At 44.5% G+C, this 16,454-nt stretch overlaps 1 protein-coding gene across 1 annotated transcript; it reads right to left on the bottom strand.

Moving 5' to 3' along the window:
- Positions 1 to 4,657: 4,657 nt before the first annotated feature.
- Positions 4,658 to 16,080, bottom strand: Znf317 (zinc finger protein 317). Its single transcript, XM_015503767.2, has 7 exons — positions 15,879 to 16,080; positions 10,964 to 11,098; positions 9,832 to 9,971; positions 9,225 to 9,351; positions 8,685 to 8,780; positions 7,556 to 7,638; positions 4,658 to 6,318 (listed from the first exon to the last, which is right to left on the bottom strand). The coding sequence occupies exons 2-7, from the start codon at positions 10,992 to 10,994 to the stop codon at positions 4,999 to 5,001; spliced, it is 1,797 nt and encodes a 598-aa protein (XP_015359253.1). The 5' UTR covers positions 10,995 to 11,098; positions 15,879 to 16,080; the 3' UTR covers positions 4,658 to 4,998.
- Positions 16,081 to 16,454: the final 374 nt, after the last annotated feature.

The following is a 16,454-nucleotide window of genomic DNA, read 5'->3' as shown; positions in this document are numbered from 1 at the left end:
CATGTTCAGTATGAACACAACCACAGTAAGGCTAACTACATAGTACATGTCAGCAATTTTTTCCCCTCAGACCTTTGCAACCTGTGGTGGATTCTGAGGATACCACAGAGGTTCATTCCCAGTGTATGCAAGAATTTAATTACAAAGAATTTTTAATGTGGTTGATAAAAGTAGTTGTTTAACTAAAGGATGTAAACAAATAGGTCAACATAACAGGGTCTCCAAGTATGCTGTGTCCTACCACCAAAGGAACTCTGGGGTCTTCCCAAGAAACACAGTCATTCACAGCATCAAAAGGACCGGGGAAATCTCCGACCAAGAAACAAGCTTAGACATACACTTGATAAGACTCCCAAGACTTTGTACAAAGGAGAAAGTAAGTCAGCATGATGCACAAATCTTTCTGAGGCAAACTGCTGAAAACCCAAGGGCCCATGTGTTTTCTTGGCCACTCTACTCTTAAATCCCACAGCCTGTCCCCACACACAAATATTAAGCAGTGTTTGATGCATTCCCCTAGGAATTTGGGTGAGGAATGACGCCTAGGCAGGCAGAACAAGACTGTGAAGCCAAGCAGTGAGCTAAGGAAACTCAAAAAATGGCAATGTGGAAATGGGAGAAGGCAGAAGGCTGCAGAGACAGGGGATGTAGCTCAGTGGTAAGCCCTAGGTGGGAGGGAGGGAGGGAGAGGCCTTCAAAGGAACCAAGCAAGAGCAGAAGAAACAAATTTGGCCTCGAAGTCAGAGTCCACCCCTGTGAGCCCCCACCCTTTAAACACCTAGGATAGTCATAGGCTGTATTAAATCAGCTGCTGCTGCTTCTCCACGGTGGGGTGAGTTGATTGGCAGATCCTATACAAGGGAGTGAACACAGTCCACAACAACAAGATCTGTGTGTACAGTTTGAGATCCTTGTTGGTTCTCCAGGCCCATTCTTAGCCTCCCCAGTGTGAAGCTTGGGCTCCCATGGGCTGGAATACCACTTTGTAATGATGTCACATGTATCTGGCTGCTGAAGGTACCTGAGACTTTATGTCTTAAGTATCTGAGACAGAGCTCTCAGAAAGCTGGTGAAAAAACGAAGAATAAGAAGTGGAAAGTGTGGGGGATTGTTCATTACCTAACTTCTACAAGATAATATCTTAAGAAAAAAACATTTGAGTCATTTCATCTACAGTAAAGGTAAAGATCTTCTAATACATCTCTGTATTAGAAGTACTGGCCAATGCAATCAGACAAGCAAAACCAGAGACTAAGAATGGGTACACAAGTAAAGCTATCTCAATTTGCTGCGTAGTATACTTGAAAAAACTCAGAAAAGCAATGATAAAACTAAAAAAAAAATAATTCAGTGAAGCAGAAGGTTATAAAATTAAGACATAAAATCAGTAGTTTTCATATACACAAATTGAATAGAAGATGTAATGGCATAAAAAATATTACTTCCGATGAACGATTAAATACCCAAGGGAAACTACATAATGTTTTAATTGGAGAGGACAAGAGGGGTTTTATGAAATGTTAATCCTTTTTTCTTGACTTGGTGGTTTTAAGGATGTGTTCTTGTGATAACCAACAGAACTGTCCACTCATTAACTAAGCACCTTTTTAAATGTTTATGTCACATTTCAATAACCTCTTTTTGGGGCTGGGGAGGTGGCTCAAGTGGTAGCGCGCTTGCCTGGCATGCGTGCGGCCTGGGTTTGATCCTCAGCACCACGTACAAACAAAGATGTTGTGTCTGCCAAAAAAATAAATAAATAAATTCTCTCTCTCTTTAAAAAAATAATAAATAAATAAAGCCTCTTTTTAAACACAGGTGTTATAATCACCATAAAAATTACCTCGATACTTACTAATACAACCTGGAAATTTCACATTCCTAGAGAAAGTAATGCTCCAAAAGGTATGCACAAGATATCGTGTAGCAGCATTATCCATAACATGGAAAGATGGAAACAACTAATTGTACCATCAGCAGAAGAGGAAATAAATTGATATAAAACAGGGGACCACTATCTCATAGTAAAATTGAAAACACAGCTCTTTTCATCCTGATTCACTGATAAACCACCCCCACTACCAATAATCTGGCCACCACTGCACCTAACTTGAATTCTGCAATGGCCTTCCAGCTGGCTTTTGGTGTGTACCTTGGGCCAGTCATCCTTCTGAAAATATACACCAGGTAGTGATCACTCCTCTGTTCAAAACCCTCCACTGACTACCTGCCACACTGAGAATAGAAGGAAAAGTTCTTCCAGTTCACTCACAAAACATTCCATGATTTGTTCCCAGCGTACAGCTCTGACCTCATCAATCGTGAGGCCCAAACTTGCTCCACTCATCCCACTGACACCTCTACTGTTGCAAGGCTGGCCCAAGCAGAGTTGTATGTCACTTTTGAACCGCCAAGAGTTCTCATCCCCAGATTACACTGTCATATGCCCTCAGCATACCTCTGCTCAAACGTCCCTTTAAGTGAAAAGCCTTCCTTACCCACCCAACGGCTCCACTCTTGTCATCACCATGCTTAATGCTTCCTCCTGCTATATTTGCCACACCTGATGCACAACATCCTTACTTATCAGATGTCCCAATCCCACCTAAAACATAAGCACCAGAGGGCAAGAATCCCCAGACCAACCCTGGGCATCTCAGACCAATGGCTGAGGTAAGAGGCATGGACTCTAGAGCCAGACCCAGGGTTGAAATCCAAGCACTACTGCCTGCCAATAGGCTGGCTTCAAATAAGCAACCAAGAATCTTTTGTCTGAGATTTCCCCTGTGCAAAATGAAGATGCCAACAACACTTGCTTCCTTGGACTTTTGTGAAAACTAGCAGCAGTCCCTGACTTAGAATGGTTTGACTTAGGGCTTTTTGACTTTATGATGGGTTTATCAGGACATACCTGAACAGTAAGCCAAGGAACATCTGTGGACTTCTATCAAAAAATAAGTCAAGAAAATAAATGTCTAAGTACATCAAATACTTAAAATATAACTTTAAAATCTAGTTTAAAGAATTCAAAAACCTTTATCCAATAATTCAAAATATACACATTATACCCACATACAAAAGTAGAAGTTATCAAAACTCACCAAATACCAAGTGCATCTTCCCACCAAGAAATAAAGCAAACAAAAATAATATTCATAGCGTCATAAGCCAGTAATCAGTTTTATTTCTTCTCATGTAATAGGAGGTCTGGAATTAACAAACCCAGGGCTGGCACAGACACTCGGAGGCCACAGGGAAGCCCTGCTCACTTTGACTTTGCTGCAGCATCCTCCTTAGACTGGCTTTTGTCTTCACAACCACAAATCTTTCAACACTAGGAGCTGAATTTCCTTGCAAGGTGAGACGTGGGGAGAAAAGAACCAAATGTGGAGAGAAGAATCTAGGTAAGAAGGACTATTTTTCAAGAGCTTTTTCTCAGAAACCCATACAGTGGCCTCTGCTTATTTGTCAATGGCCAGGGTTATGGGATGCAGACAGTACCAACTGCAAGAAAATCTGTTTAAGAGACATTAAAAAATAGCACACCTTACGAATATGAGATTTGAATTCTTTTGATATAGAAGATGACAGTGGATGCAACTAGAAGTCTATGCCATTCTTGGCTGGACAGCAGGCCACAAACATACCAAAGGATCCATATAATGAAGACTTCATGCTTTGATCACAATGCATCTGAAATCAGATACCAGTAATAGGTACTATAAAATACCTTTGCACCCAGTATGTAACACAATTCTAAATATGCCATTGGTCAAGAAAGTTGTCCAAAAGGAAATTAGATATTTTAAGAATGAAGCTACAGTAAAAATACTATATACAAACCTTTTGTGATGAGGCCTAATGGTTATTTAGAGGAGCATAACCTTAAAAATAAAGACTAGAAATTCATGAGCTAGGGCCTGTTTTCATGATGAAGGACTGAGAAGTGCAATCCTGCGTTCACTGGAGAATACCATCAAAGCTTCTCATTTGCACAAGTGAGGGGACACATAGGGATTATCAGCAATGTTAAGTTCTTACAAATTTCTTCAAAGAACCATGTTAATTAAAAAAAAAAAAATTAAAAAGAAATTTCTTCTAGTTTGGTGCCAACATTAAGTACAATTATTCTTAACCTCAGCGTACTGTTATTGTAGGGCACACAATTCTTTGAAGTGGGGGGGGGCAGGGGCTCCTGGGCACTGTAGGATGCTTGGCACCATCCTAATGTCTTCCCACTACCTGTCAGTGGCTCCTCCCCCAGTAACAACCAAAAATGTCCCCTGGGGAACAAAACCCCTACCTGTTGAGGACCACTGCTGTGGACCAAGGCTCAGCAAAGCTTTTCTATAAATAGCAAGCATTTCAGGCTTTGAGGGCCACAGAGGGTCTCTGCACAAACTCTCCTCTTAAAATGGAACAACTATTCTTAGCTTATGAACCATACAAACACAGACAGCTGGTTAGTTTGCTCACCCCTTTTATGGACTTCCCACATTCCTCACCCCATAGATTTTTCTCTTCAGTGTGATTTATCTCATGAGAAATGGAGTGTGAGAATGAAAAGATTTCCCCCATCACTGCACTGACAAAAATTCTCCCTAATGTGTCCAAAAGGTTGAGAAAGTGTTGCTGAAATTATTTCATTTTTTTTTTAGTGGGGATGGAACCCAGGGCCTCATGCATGCTAGGCAAGCACTCTACCATAGGGCCGTAGTCCAGCCTGCTGAAGTATCTTGACATTAAATGCCAAGCTGGGCCTCTCCCCTAAGTTCTCATGTGTTTACAAACTAGATGTACACTGAAGGCTTTTCCACACCAGATACATCCCCCCACGGTGTTGTTCTCCCAACTGATGAGAAACAACTTGTCTTCTCACAGGCTTCACACCAACTGGATTTCGCCTACGTTCCTTTTGTGCTCTGTAAGGTGAGAGCTTCTCCCTCACATCTGAAGGTTCCTTTCTGGTCCGAGTGTTCCCGTCACCTACTGGAGTGCTCACTGGAGCCTCTTCCACACTGAGGCCGGGAAGAGCTTCTCTCCCCGATGTGTCTTCACATGGCTCCTGAGGGATGAGTGGTCGCTGAAGGCCTTCCCGCAGGCAAGGCACTCGTAGGGCTTCTCCCCGGTGTGAATCCTCCTGTGCACGTTGAGGTTGGAGCCTATGCTGAAGGCCTTCCCGCAGTGGTCGCACTCGTAAGGCTTCTCTCCTGTGTGGCTCCTCATGTGGGTCTTCAGGGTGGACTGGTTCCTGAAGGCTTTCCCGCACTGCCGACACTCTACACGCTTCTTTACCAGATGGATGCTCATGTGCCTCCTCCGTGACAGATAATCACCAAAGATCTTCCCACAGGCTGCGCATTCATAGCGTCTCTCTTGAGTGTGGATCTTCCTGTGTGCGGTGAGGTTGGAGCTGGCGCTGAAGGCTTTCCCACAGAGATCGCACCCGTAGGGCTTCTCTCCTGTGTGAGAATTCATGTGTGTCTTCAGGATGGACTGGTTTCGGAAGGCCTTCCCACACTGGCGACATTCCACTGGTTTCTTCACAATATGGATTCTCATGTGTTTCCTCCGTGACAAGAGGTCACCAAAGGATTTCCCACATTCTTTGCATTCATAGGTTTTCTGCACCATATGGTTTTTCTTGTGCAAATTAAAGTTAGACTTCCAGCGGAAGGCTTTGCCACACTGTGTGCACTCGTAGGGCTTCTCCCCGGTGTGATTCCTGACGTGTTCCTTCAGGTGTGAGGGGTGTTGGAAAGCTTTCCCACAGTCCTGACACTCATAGGGCCGCTCCCCAGTGTGTGTTCGCTTGTGCGCAATGAGGTGGCAGCTCCTGCCGTAGGCCTTGCCACACTCATCACACTTGTAGGGTCTCTCACCAGTGTGGACCCTCATGTGGATCTTCAGGGCCGAGAGGGTGCGGAAGGCGTTCCCACACTGACTACAGTCGAAGGGCTTCTCTTTGAGGTGTGTCCGTGCATGGCTCCTGAGGGCAGAGGGGTCATTGAAGGCCTTCCCACAGTCGCTGCAGCCATAGGGCTTCTCCCCAGTGTGGATCCTCCTGTGTCGGGTGAGGGAGGCGCTCGTGGTGAAGGCCTTCTGGCACTGCTGGCACTCGTGCATCTTCCTCCCATCATACATGTTCACGTGCTGAGTGAGAGGTGTCCTGCTCTTGAAGGCTGCCCCACAATGGTGGCGATGGTAGGGCCTCTTGCCGGGGTGTCTCCCCATTGGCTGAGTAAGATGAGCACCCATGCTGAAGACTTCAAACAAGTGGGCGTATTCAGTGGATTTCTCCCCAAGATGAGCTCTTTCCTGTTGGTTAAGAGAGGAGAGCTGACTAGGTCATTTTCCACAAACACTGCATTCTTCTTCCTCTTTTTTCTTTTGGTGCTGGGGATCGAACCCATGGCCTCATGCATGCTAAGCTCGTGCTCTACCACTGAGCTGTACCCCAGCCCCTTTCAGCCTAAACATTCAAAGATAGATGCTCACCACTGTGACTGAAGATGCCATAATCCACAGTGCAAATATGCTGTTCCTGTCTCACTGGAACTCTATCCAAGAGGAAAGGCAAATGCTATACCATAAGGCTCCATGTGTGCTACTTTTACAAAGCTTTTTTGCAGCTTGTCTACTCTTTAAAACCAAATTAAGCTAAACACGGCAATACACATCTGTAAATCTGTAATCTCAGCTAGCTACTCTAGAAGCTGAGGCAGTGGTACCCCAAGTTTGAGGTCTGCCTTGACAACTCAGTGAGACTCTGTCTCCAAATAAAATGTAAAAAGGGTTGGAATGTAGTTCAGTGATAACAGCACTTGCCCAGCATACGCAAGCTGCTAGGGTCAATCCCCAGCAATACAAACAAACAAACAAACCCTCACACACACAACCAAATTGAGCTCAAATACTCAACATCTAAGATAAGTTATGGATTTTGTATTTTGGGTGGTTTTCTTTTTTTTTTGGTTCTAGGAATTAAACTCAAGGGTACTTTACCTCTGAGCTACATCCTTAGCTCTTCTTATTTTTTTATTTTGAGACTGGGCCTTGCTAAATTGCTAAGGTTGGCCTCAAACTTGCCATCTCTAGCCTCAGCCTCCAAAGTTGTGGGGATTACAGGTGTGTGCCACTGTGCCCAGCAAGTTATAAAAAATATTTATCCATCAAAATTCTTGAGTAAGTCTGAGGCTAAATTTAGGATTTTTCTCCAAATTAAAAAAAAAAAAATTGCATCTGTATTAAGTACATATACATTTTTCTTTTCATTATTCCTTAAATAACACAGTAAAATGAATATTTAAGTATCATTTTTACTACATTGGTTATTAAAGACAATCTAGAGATAATTTAAAGCATACGGGAGGATGTGTGTAGTTCCATGCAAATACTATGTCATTTTATATAAAGGACTTGAGCATCCGCAGATTTTGGTCTCCATAGGAGACCTGGAACTGTTCCACAGGTCTCCTTAAGCAGCTTTGCCAACTCCAGCTGCCCGAGGCTTCTCTAATGGGGAGGATCCAGAATTATCTCAGGTAAATCTTACCATTGTCACACCACTGGATGTTTCCTTCCCAAAAATATCTTCCATGAGGATTGACCACTTGGTCTTAGATGGAGTCTCCCAATCTGAAATAAAATTAGCAAAATACTAACTTGATGAAAAAATAAAATGACGGTGACAAAACAGGCAGACTTTGCAAATACTACCTGTACACAAGAAAATGCAAAAGGGAAGAACACACAATAGCAAAATAATTATTGAAAATGTGGCTACGTGAGCTGTTTAGAAATGATGGCAGGATAAATTTAAGTCACTTCAGATAGATATTCAAATAGTGCATGATCAGGAAGGCCAAGCATAAAAAAATGAGACAGACAGACAACACAGAAACATTAAATTAAACAGGGCAAGCTGGCCATGGTGGCGCACACCTGTAATCTCAGCAACTTGGGAGGCCGAGGCATGAGGACTGCAAGTTCAAAGCCAGCCTTAAGCAACTTGGCAAGGCCCTAAGCAACTTAGTGAGACCTTGTCTCAGTCGTAAAGTACCCCTAGATTTAATCCCTAGCACCTCAATAAACAAAGAGGCATAGAGAACCAAGGACTTGTGCGAGAATGAATGGCCAGTAAAATAAAGACAGCATTTTCTAATTTCCTCAGGTGACATTACCTAATAGACCTCCCTGCTAAAGTATGGAAGTCATCTGTCCCCCAAAGGCTTATGTGCTGGAGGCCTGGTCCCCAGTGTGGTCATATAAAGGTGGTGGAACTCTGAAGATATAGTAGGGCCTGCTCAGATGGAGAGATACTGTTCTCCTGGGTGAATTAGTTCTGATAAAAGTGGGCTGTTAGGAAATCAGTGAGATCAGCAGTATCTTCCTCAGTATCTTGCTTTCTGTCTTACCATAGGATCTTTCCTTCTAAAATACACTCCCTCTGAGATGCCATCTGCCAAACTGTGACACAGTAAAATGTGCATGTGTTGGGAGGAACGACTCTTTCCAGGATGACGAGTCTCTAGTACTGTGAATTAACGAGACCTCTTCTTTACACACTACCCAGCCTTGGACATTTTTCTAGAAACAGGAAATGGCCCACGCACTCCCTCACTCCAGTCGCTGCCTAGAGCGGACAGTCTAAAGCACTCCTATTTGCCCTCATGCTTGCTCACCTGGACAGGTGCCGTGCTGACTGCCCCTCTCCTCTGTCCTCGGCTCTTCTTCTTGCTCCAAGTGTGAGATGAGGCTGGGTTTGCCAACCTGATACCCTACTCACAGGGAAAGACATGTTGAGGGAGGACTGTGCAGAGGACAACCCTTCCATTAGACTGCGGCCAACATTTTGATCTTCAGGGTTCTGAAGGTGGAGTCTGACTTAAGAGTAACAAAATGATGGTGCCTCATTTCTAAGAACACAGTGAATCTTTAAAAACAAAAACAAATGAAACCATACCCACACATTTTCTCTCCAAAAGAATGGGGATTTCTTATCCCAGGAGCCCATGTCCAAGCTCAGAACACAAACGTGGGTGTCTCCAAAATCAATGCAACAATCAGGATTCAAAATCTCTGGGAGACACCATGAGGGTGGGTACTGGTTCTGCTCATTCAGTCATGTTTCAAACCCCTGCCTGGTTTCTGAGTCACTGAAAATACTTGAACAAAAACATCTGGTTCTGGTAAGAATGAATTCTGAATGTGGCCAGGGTTACCTAGTGAAGTGAGGTTGCTATAGTTCTCCAGCATCACATCCTTGTACAGCTTTCTCTGAGAAGAATCCAGCAGGGGCCACTCTTTCTCAGTGAAGTCCACAGCTACATCCTGGAAAGTCACGGATTCCTGAAACACCACACACACCTGGGGTAAGAAGCCTGTCAGAGTTCACAGGAAGATGGAGGAGGCTGAAGACTGGACTTCCAGCTGGTGTGCTCTCAAACATCGTCTCTTCCCCATGAGGTGATCTTATTCTCTCTCTCTGCTTCAAATACAATTCTGCGAGGCACCGAGTCTCCAGTACTGTGAACTAATGAGACCTCTTTACACATTACCCAGCCTAGCTTTACCCCCAGCCCCAGCCATATCTAGGATTGAGCATGGGTAGGTCTGAGTACTCTGCAAGCAGGAGAGAAATTCTTGCTACATAAATCACTTCCTGTGACTTCCCTGATACTAGGACAAGAGTTTGCCCTTCCCTGGCTATTTCTGGGGTCCTGGTCAGGCATCTGCCAGAATAAGGAGGATCTGAAAAAATTTAATGTGCAACGATGAAGGTATTCTAGAAAACATCTCTACCCCTCAGGGCCCCGAGACCTTGTATACCTGAGAAGAAACACTGGGTGGTGTAGGAGGCTCCAGACCATGGGAAGCAAACAGGTCTAAATTCTGGGGACAGGAATGGTGTTTTGAAGACAGAGGAAATTCTGACTCTTGGAGAAAAGCAGGGTTCTGGGTGGACACAGCTACAGGAGAAAAGAAGCTCCATGAGAATCCCGTGTCTCCCACTAGTGTCCCCACCCAAACAACACACCACAGACACCCCATTTGTGAACCACAGCAGCCCTGCACCTCTCAAAGACAGAGAGGTGTGCCAGGCCTACCTACCAGTAGGAAGCAACACACAGGCTGAGTATTTCATAGCCCCAATGCCTGGGGCCAGAAGTGTTTCACATTGGTGGTGGGAGGAGGCGGGTGTTAGAATGTTTGCACATACATAATGAGGCATCTTGAGATGGGGACCAAATCCAAACACAAAATTCATTTATGTTTCATAAACATACAAGGACCCTGAAGGTAATCTCATAGAATACTTTTAGTGTGTCTGAATGCCCCCACCCCAGTACTGGGCATTAAGCCAAACCCTCTACCACTGAGCTGCATCCCCAGCCCTCTTTATTTTAAGACAGGGTCTTATCAAGTTTCCCAGGCTGGCCTCAAACTTGGAATTCCCAGGCTCCAGAGCTGGGATTACTAGAATGCACGACCACACCCAGCTGGTATGCCCGAGTTTTAAGTGGAGTTTTCGCACTTGTGGCATCGTGCTAGCAGTCAAAAAGATTTAGATTTTGGAGCACTCTGAATGTTTTACTTAGGGATGTTCAATTTGTACAAAGTTTCAATTTCTGAGTGAAGAATTGAAATGCTGAGAGATGGAGCCATTACTTTGCTCTAATTTTATTAAAATAACAAATGGATAGTACACGATCCCCCGTCCACCGTCCCCTCTTCACACACCAACCAAATATCCACTCTCCCCTCTCCCCAATCCCCGAAAACCCTGAATCAGACACAGTCAGTGGACGGCTCCCATCATTCTTCAACTCGCCCATCCTCCCCTGGCAGCCCTCCCTCCCCTGGCAGCCCTCCCTGTGGGTGCATGTCCCCTTTATCTCAATAGAGCTGCAGGGTACACTTACACTCATACCCAAGGGCATGAGTTGACCCCAGAACTTACCAAATGTGGGAGACAGGCCAAGAGCTGCCATCCTGTGAGAAGGAGTCAATTTCCTGGATAGCAGGGCACTGGAGTCCTGTGGAAGTCCTGCAGGAAGCTACTCTCTGGATTCCACGGCTCTCAACAGGCTGGCCTCTGTGGAAATGAGAGGGAAGCAGGAGGTCAGAGGCCGTGTCTCTCCTGCTCACTGAGGACAATTCTGAGTTTTGTTTTTGGCATTTTCTCTGAGCAGCAAGTTGCCCAATCCTTGGCCTCTACCTCACGTAGGTCAAACTTCCGGGCCATGTGGTAGAAGCTCCCTGATTGGCCTCAAGTGGGAAGCCATATCCACTGTCCCCAACTGATGTGTCACCAGGCACAACTGCTCAAGCCCTCACTCACTGAATTCTCTGGCCTCAGGCTATTGACCTTCCTTTCACCATGGAGGCTGGCCTCACTCAGGAGGACTCTCTGTCTAAGAGGATGCTCCCCTTAGGACACAAGTGCCTCTCTCCAATACCCTCTGCACCCACACCGGCACACACAGCCATGGATTACGACCTTCACCACTGAAATCAGCCTCACCTCTTCTGGGATGGTACAGAGTTCGCTTGGCATGCACAAGGGCCCTGGGTTCAAATCCCAGCAAACAGACAAAATAAAACAAAAAACCAAAACAAAACCAAAAAAGAACAAGAAAGAAAAAAGAAACTTGATTCTCTGCACAAAATGCCCTGCATATCTTTCTCATCCTATTACCTCTTCCCTCAGAGAAGATTGCGGGCACCTATGCTTCTCACTGCCGCACAAGCCACATCACCTCAACCACTTCTTTGTCCAAATTCTTTTCTTTCTGCCTTCTACCCGTCTCCAGCAAGAAAAGCCTGGTGGTTCCAGCCATCTGTCTCCTCCTCCCTGAAGGCACTTGGAAAGACCAGTGTGCACACAAAGTCTCCCTGTTGGGGTAAAAACTGAGTTGCAAACCCCCAAAGGACACCTATACTAAATAAGCGAACTAGGCCATCCCACCTTCCAGTCTCCCAGAGACCAAGAAAGTCTCACCAGTGTTTCTGAGTCAGAAATCTCCCTCACCATTACTCTTACTTTCAGCAAATAATCTTGGAGTTCACTCCACAACAATCGTATACAGAAAAAAACATACCTTGGCAAAGAACTGGAGAATGAAGATTAAAAATCAATTTTCTGTATGCTACATAAAGAAAATTTACACACATTCTTTTAGCACACATAAAGTACCTAAAAATTAATCAAGTAAAAGCTGGCATAACCTTGACAATAACACAGAGGAAGAACTCATGAAATTCGAGACTGGAGTCTCTGAATATCCAACCAAATATCCACTCTCCCCTGTGAAGAGAAAGGCTACCAAGTGGCTAAGACACAGCCACTGGCTGAGGCCAGGACCTGGAGCCCCGTCATCTACACTTTCCACGTGGGGCAAAGTGCTCAGGTGGCTCAGGCTTAGAGAGTGATCCCCATCAAACTCAGGCCTGTGGGACCCTTTCACTGTCAGAGCAGAAATTCTGGGCCATTTCTCACCTCAATGACTGTACCACTTTCACGGCTTATCAGTGCTCAATGAGAGTCACCAAGAATCGGTGGCCCCCGAATATAGAGGCACAGCAGGAAGACTGGCTGGAGCACAGGTATATAGGAAGAAGTGTAAGTCCATGAACTCAGAAGTTTTCTACGAGACACACAAAACAATGAAAATCAGAACGACATCATAAGGGTAAGTGAGAATGGAGATTACTTTTGCAGAGTTAATGAGTCATTTAACTTCTCCCTCAGCTCTTCATGATGCAGTAAAAGCAGCTCTACTACACCATTTCCACAAATCTTACTCTACCCTTAAGAGGATCAGGGACAGGACTCGGGGGGCTACAAGGTGCCAGGGCACATAATTCAAGACAGTGCTTTCAGCTTCACGTGAACACAGAGTTGGCACCAAGGGTGAGTGCCTTATTGAATCAGCACCCCAGGAACCTCCCATGTCCCACTGAGGCCCAGCCACACTTCTCACAATGACAGATCTGCCTCTTCCATCTAGTTACAGTCTAAGGTTAATTTTACCCTTTCAGATGATTCCAATGTGAGTTTTCTTTTGTGGCTATAATTCTTCCAATATAACTTTATCTCTATATTCAACTTTACAATGCTGCACCAGGACATTCAGAATTAACATATGCAAACACTACAGGCACAAATTATTTTACTAATGTTTGCCCTTGCCACAACTATTTCTACCAGTGTTATCCAGGCAAGCAAACATACACAAAGCAACAAATATGGTGAGAACATCATACAACTATTGTTTTCTCAGTCCAGAAGTATGCTGCACTAGGAATTCAACATATCTATGTATACTCCACCATCTTTAAGCTTTCAACCAACTAGATAAAATGTTGCAGGAGCTAAAAAGGTAGGGTCAGATTTGTTTCCAACAGGTAATATAGGTACCCTAACCAAACCCTCCACTCAACCTGTTTTAAAAAAGCAACAGTTAGGTGTGGTGGCCAGGCCTGTAATCCCAGGGGTTCTGGAGGCTGAGGCAGGAGGATTGATTGCCAAGTGCAAAGCCAACCTCAGCAACTTAGGGAGACCCTGTCTCAAAATAAAAATAAATAAATAAATAAAAAGGGGCTGGGGATATGGCTCTGTGGATAAGTGCCCTGAGTTCAATCACTGGTGCCAAAAACAAAGCAATACAAAATACAGACATTTACTATCTTCAAAACTACTCATGGGCTGACAACAAATAAACATACAGTAATTTTAAAAATTGTAATTTAGGGGCTGAGGATGTAACTCAAGGTAAAATACTTGCCTAGTGCACATAAGGCCCTGGGCTCAAGCCCCAGCACTGTAAACAAACAAATAAGTAAGGTAATTTTTCTAAAAGACCAAATTCAGTTGTTGAAATAAAAGCAAAATAGAAAACCACCACCACCATCATCTCCATGACCACAACAAACTACCCTAAATGAAGAACTCTGGATTATACACAACCAAAGAAATGGATTTTGTTTCCTAGGTATGACCCAAAGTGTGGTCTGCAGGCCAGGGCACAAACATCGCTCAGGGTAATGTAATAATTCTGATACCAGATCATATGCCAGTCCAACTAAGACTTGGTGGAGTGGGCCTAAGAATTGGTGCTTTAACAAGCTCTACAGGTGACACTATGCATGCTTAAGTTTAGAAAGTAGTTCTTCAAAAGAACATTGGGGCAGCACAGAAAGATGAAGAGTATGAAGACAGTTAGGAGCCAGGCTCAGTGGCTCACGCCTATAATCCCAACTACTCCAGAAGCTGAGACAGGAGGATTGCAAGTTGAAGATCAGCCTAAGCAACTAAGCAAGACCCTGCCTCAAAATTTTTAAAAAAATTTTAAAAGGGGTGGGGATGTAGCTCAGTGTTAGAGCACCCTTGTGTTCAATGCCTAGTGCCCAATTAATAAATATCCTTTGAAAATGCCAATATTCTCAAAATTTATATATAAATTCAAATTAAAGCCCAGTTTGTGGAATTTGGCAAAATTATTTTCAAATTTAAGCTATGATGTTCCTAAAAATAATTGCTAAAAGTTAAGCACTTCACCTGTAAGTTATTTAGAAATCGCTAAATCATGGATGTGTACTTGCAGCAATATGGAAAAAAAGGATATCTATGAAAGTACTTAAGCATGTGAGTCTATTCACTAATAATTACCAAAATTAACAAATACATTTTTGTATTTACAGGAACAGGCCTGTAATCCCAGGGGTTTGGGAGGCTGAGGCAGGAGGATCCCGAGTTCACAGCCAGCCTCGGCAACTGCTAAGCAATTCAGTAAGACCCGGTCTCTAACTAAAATACAAACTAGGGCTGTGGATGTGGCTCAGTGGTTGAGTGCCCTTGAGTTCAATCACCAGTACCGCCCCTAAAAACAAACAAACATATTTTTGAGAAAGCATATATAAGCAGTAAAATTCATAAAGAAAATCCTGGAGGAGTTGGGTGCACTACACTATTCAGGAGGCTGAGTTGGGATGATCACAAGTTGGAAGCCGCCTGGGCGACTTGGAGGCCCTGTCTCAAGAATAAAATTAACCACCAGAAAGGGATGAGCAAGTACCTCAGTGGCAGAGCTCTTGACTAGCACAGTAAAAAGAAGAAAAAAAGAAAGTAACTAAGAAAGCCATGGGGAAGATGAGGATGCGGTATAGAAGCACTCAGTTCTGAGGTTAAATAACCTCTTTCTCAGCCTAGTTTGAGGAATTCGCGTTCAATTTCAATTCTCAAACTTTCAATTCTAAGTTTGTGTGTGTGTTTTCACATTTTTTCTTTCTTCTTCGGGGCTGCGGGTGGGGTATATGCCCTGCTTTTTAATGTGCAAGTATTTGAAAGTAAAAGGTTAATCAACACAACATAAGATGGCAGAATTCAATGCAAAATATTAGTAACCATCGCTAGTATTAACAGACTTAACTCTTCTCGAAAAGTTAAAAAACCGGATGTGAGACGGAATTTTAAAGCTACCTGTAGGCCACTGACACAAGAATGACAACTAAAATAGGTGCACCGGAGACTTGATACATACAAGGTACTATTCAAGTCAAATGCAAACAACATCGAAAAGCAGCGTGCCCGTAAGAACAGAAGCAAAACCGACGGTCTGTCGCCGGCCCCACCTCCAGGGCTCCATTCCTAACCAGGTTCCCAGCACCTCCGCCGTCACTCAAAGGCTGTGGACTTCCGCTCCAGCACCCGCAGCCTCTCACCCCCACCGACCGTGCCACCTAAGAGGCACTCCTCGCGTGCCTGCCCGGCCTCCCGGCCCCCTCATTCCTGCCCCTGGTCGCCCGCTTCCGGGGCCTCTCGGGTCCTGAGGAAGGCGGGGGGTGGAAGGATTAGTGATGAAAACCGGGCTTACAGGGCTGGGGTACAATCGAGGGAGCGGAGGTCTCGGAAGCCGCCGCCGGAGACTAAGTTCATATGACAGGCTCCGTATGCTGTAAGGAAGTCGAGGGTCCCCAACAGGTCGAAGGGAGAAGCCGCAGACCTCTCCTTTGCCCATGTGTCTTACAGTATTCGCCTCTCGAGAGTAATGGCTTCCGCTTCACTTCCGCCTTCCAAATCTCGCGGTACCTCATTGGCTGCTTCTAGCCAGGAAGCGCGGATAGAGGGGATTCTGGGAAATGTAGTTCACAAGCTTTAACGGACTTGGCGGAGCTGCCCAAGTGGTGTCTCACCCTCTAGCAGCTTTCCCAAGTTGTAGTTGTCTGGCTGCCCCAGGGCTCAGTCCTCAGCCACCTTCTCGTCCTATAATCATTCACTCTAAGGTAGCAGTGAATCTCACTGTTTTAACTGTTCATACTGTCCACAACTCTAAATTGCATACTGCCTGAGACATTTGCCACTTGCATATTTTATAGATCTGTTAAAATGCGGCAAATCAATTTCCTTCAAAACTTTCTCAATCTCAAATAGCATATACTCTTTTCCACAG

Source organism: Marmota marmota, unplaced genomic scaffold (assembly GCF_001458135.2).
Source record: "Marmota marmota marmota unplaced genomic scaffold, marMar, whole genome shotgun sequence".
NCBI lineage: Eukaryota > Metazoa > Chordata > Mammalia > Rodentia > Sciuridae > Marmota > Marmota marmota.
This window is presented reverse-complemented; position numbering and strand designations above follow the sequence as displayed.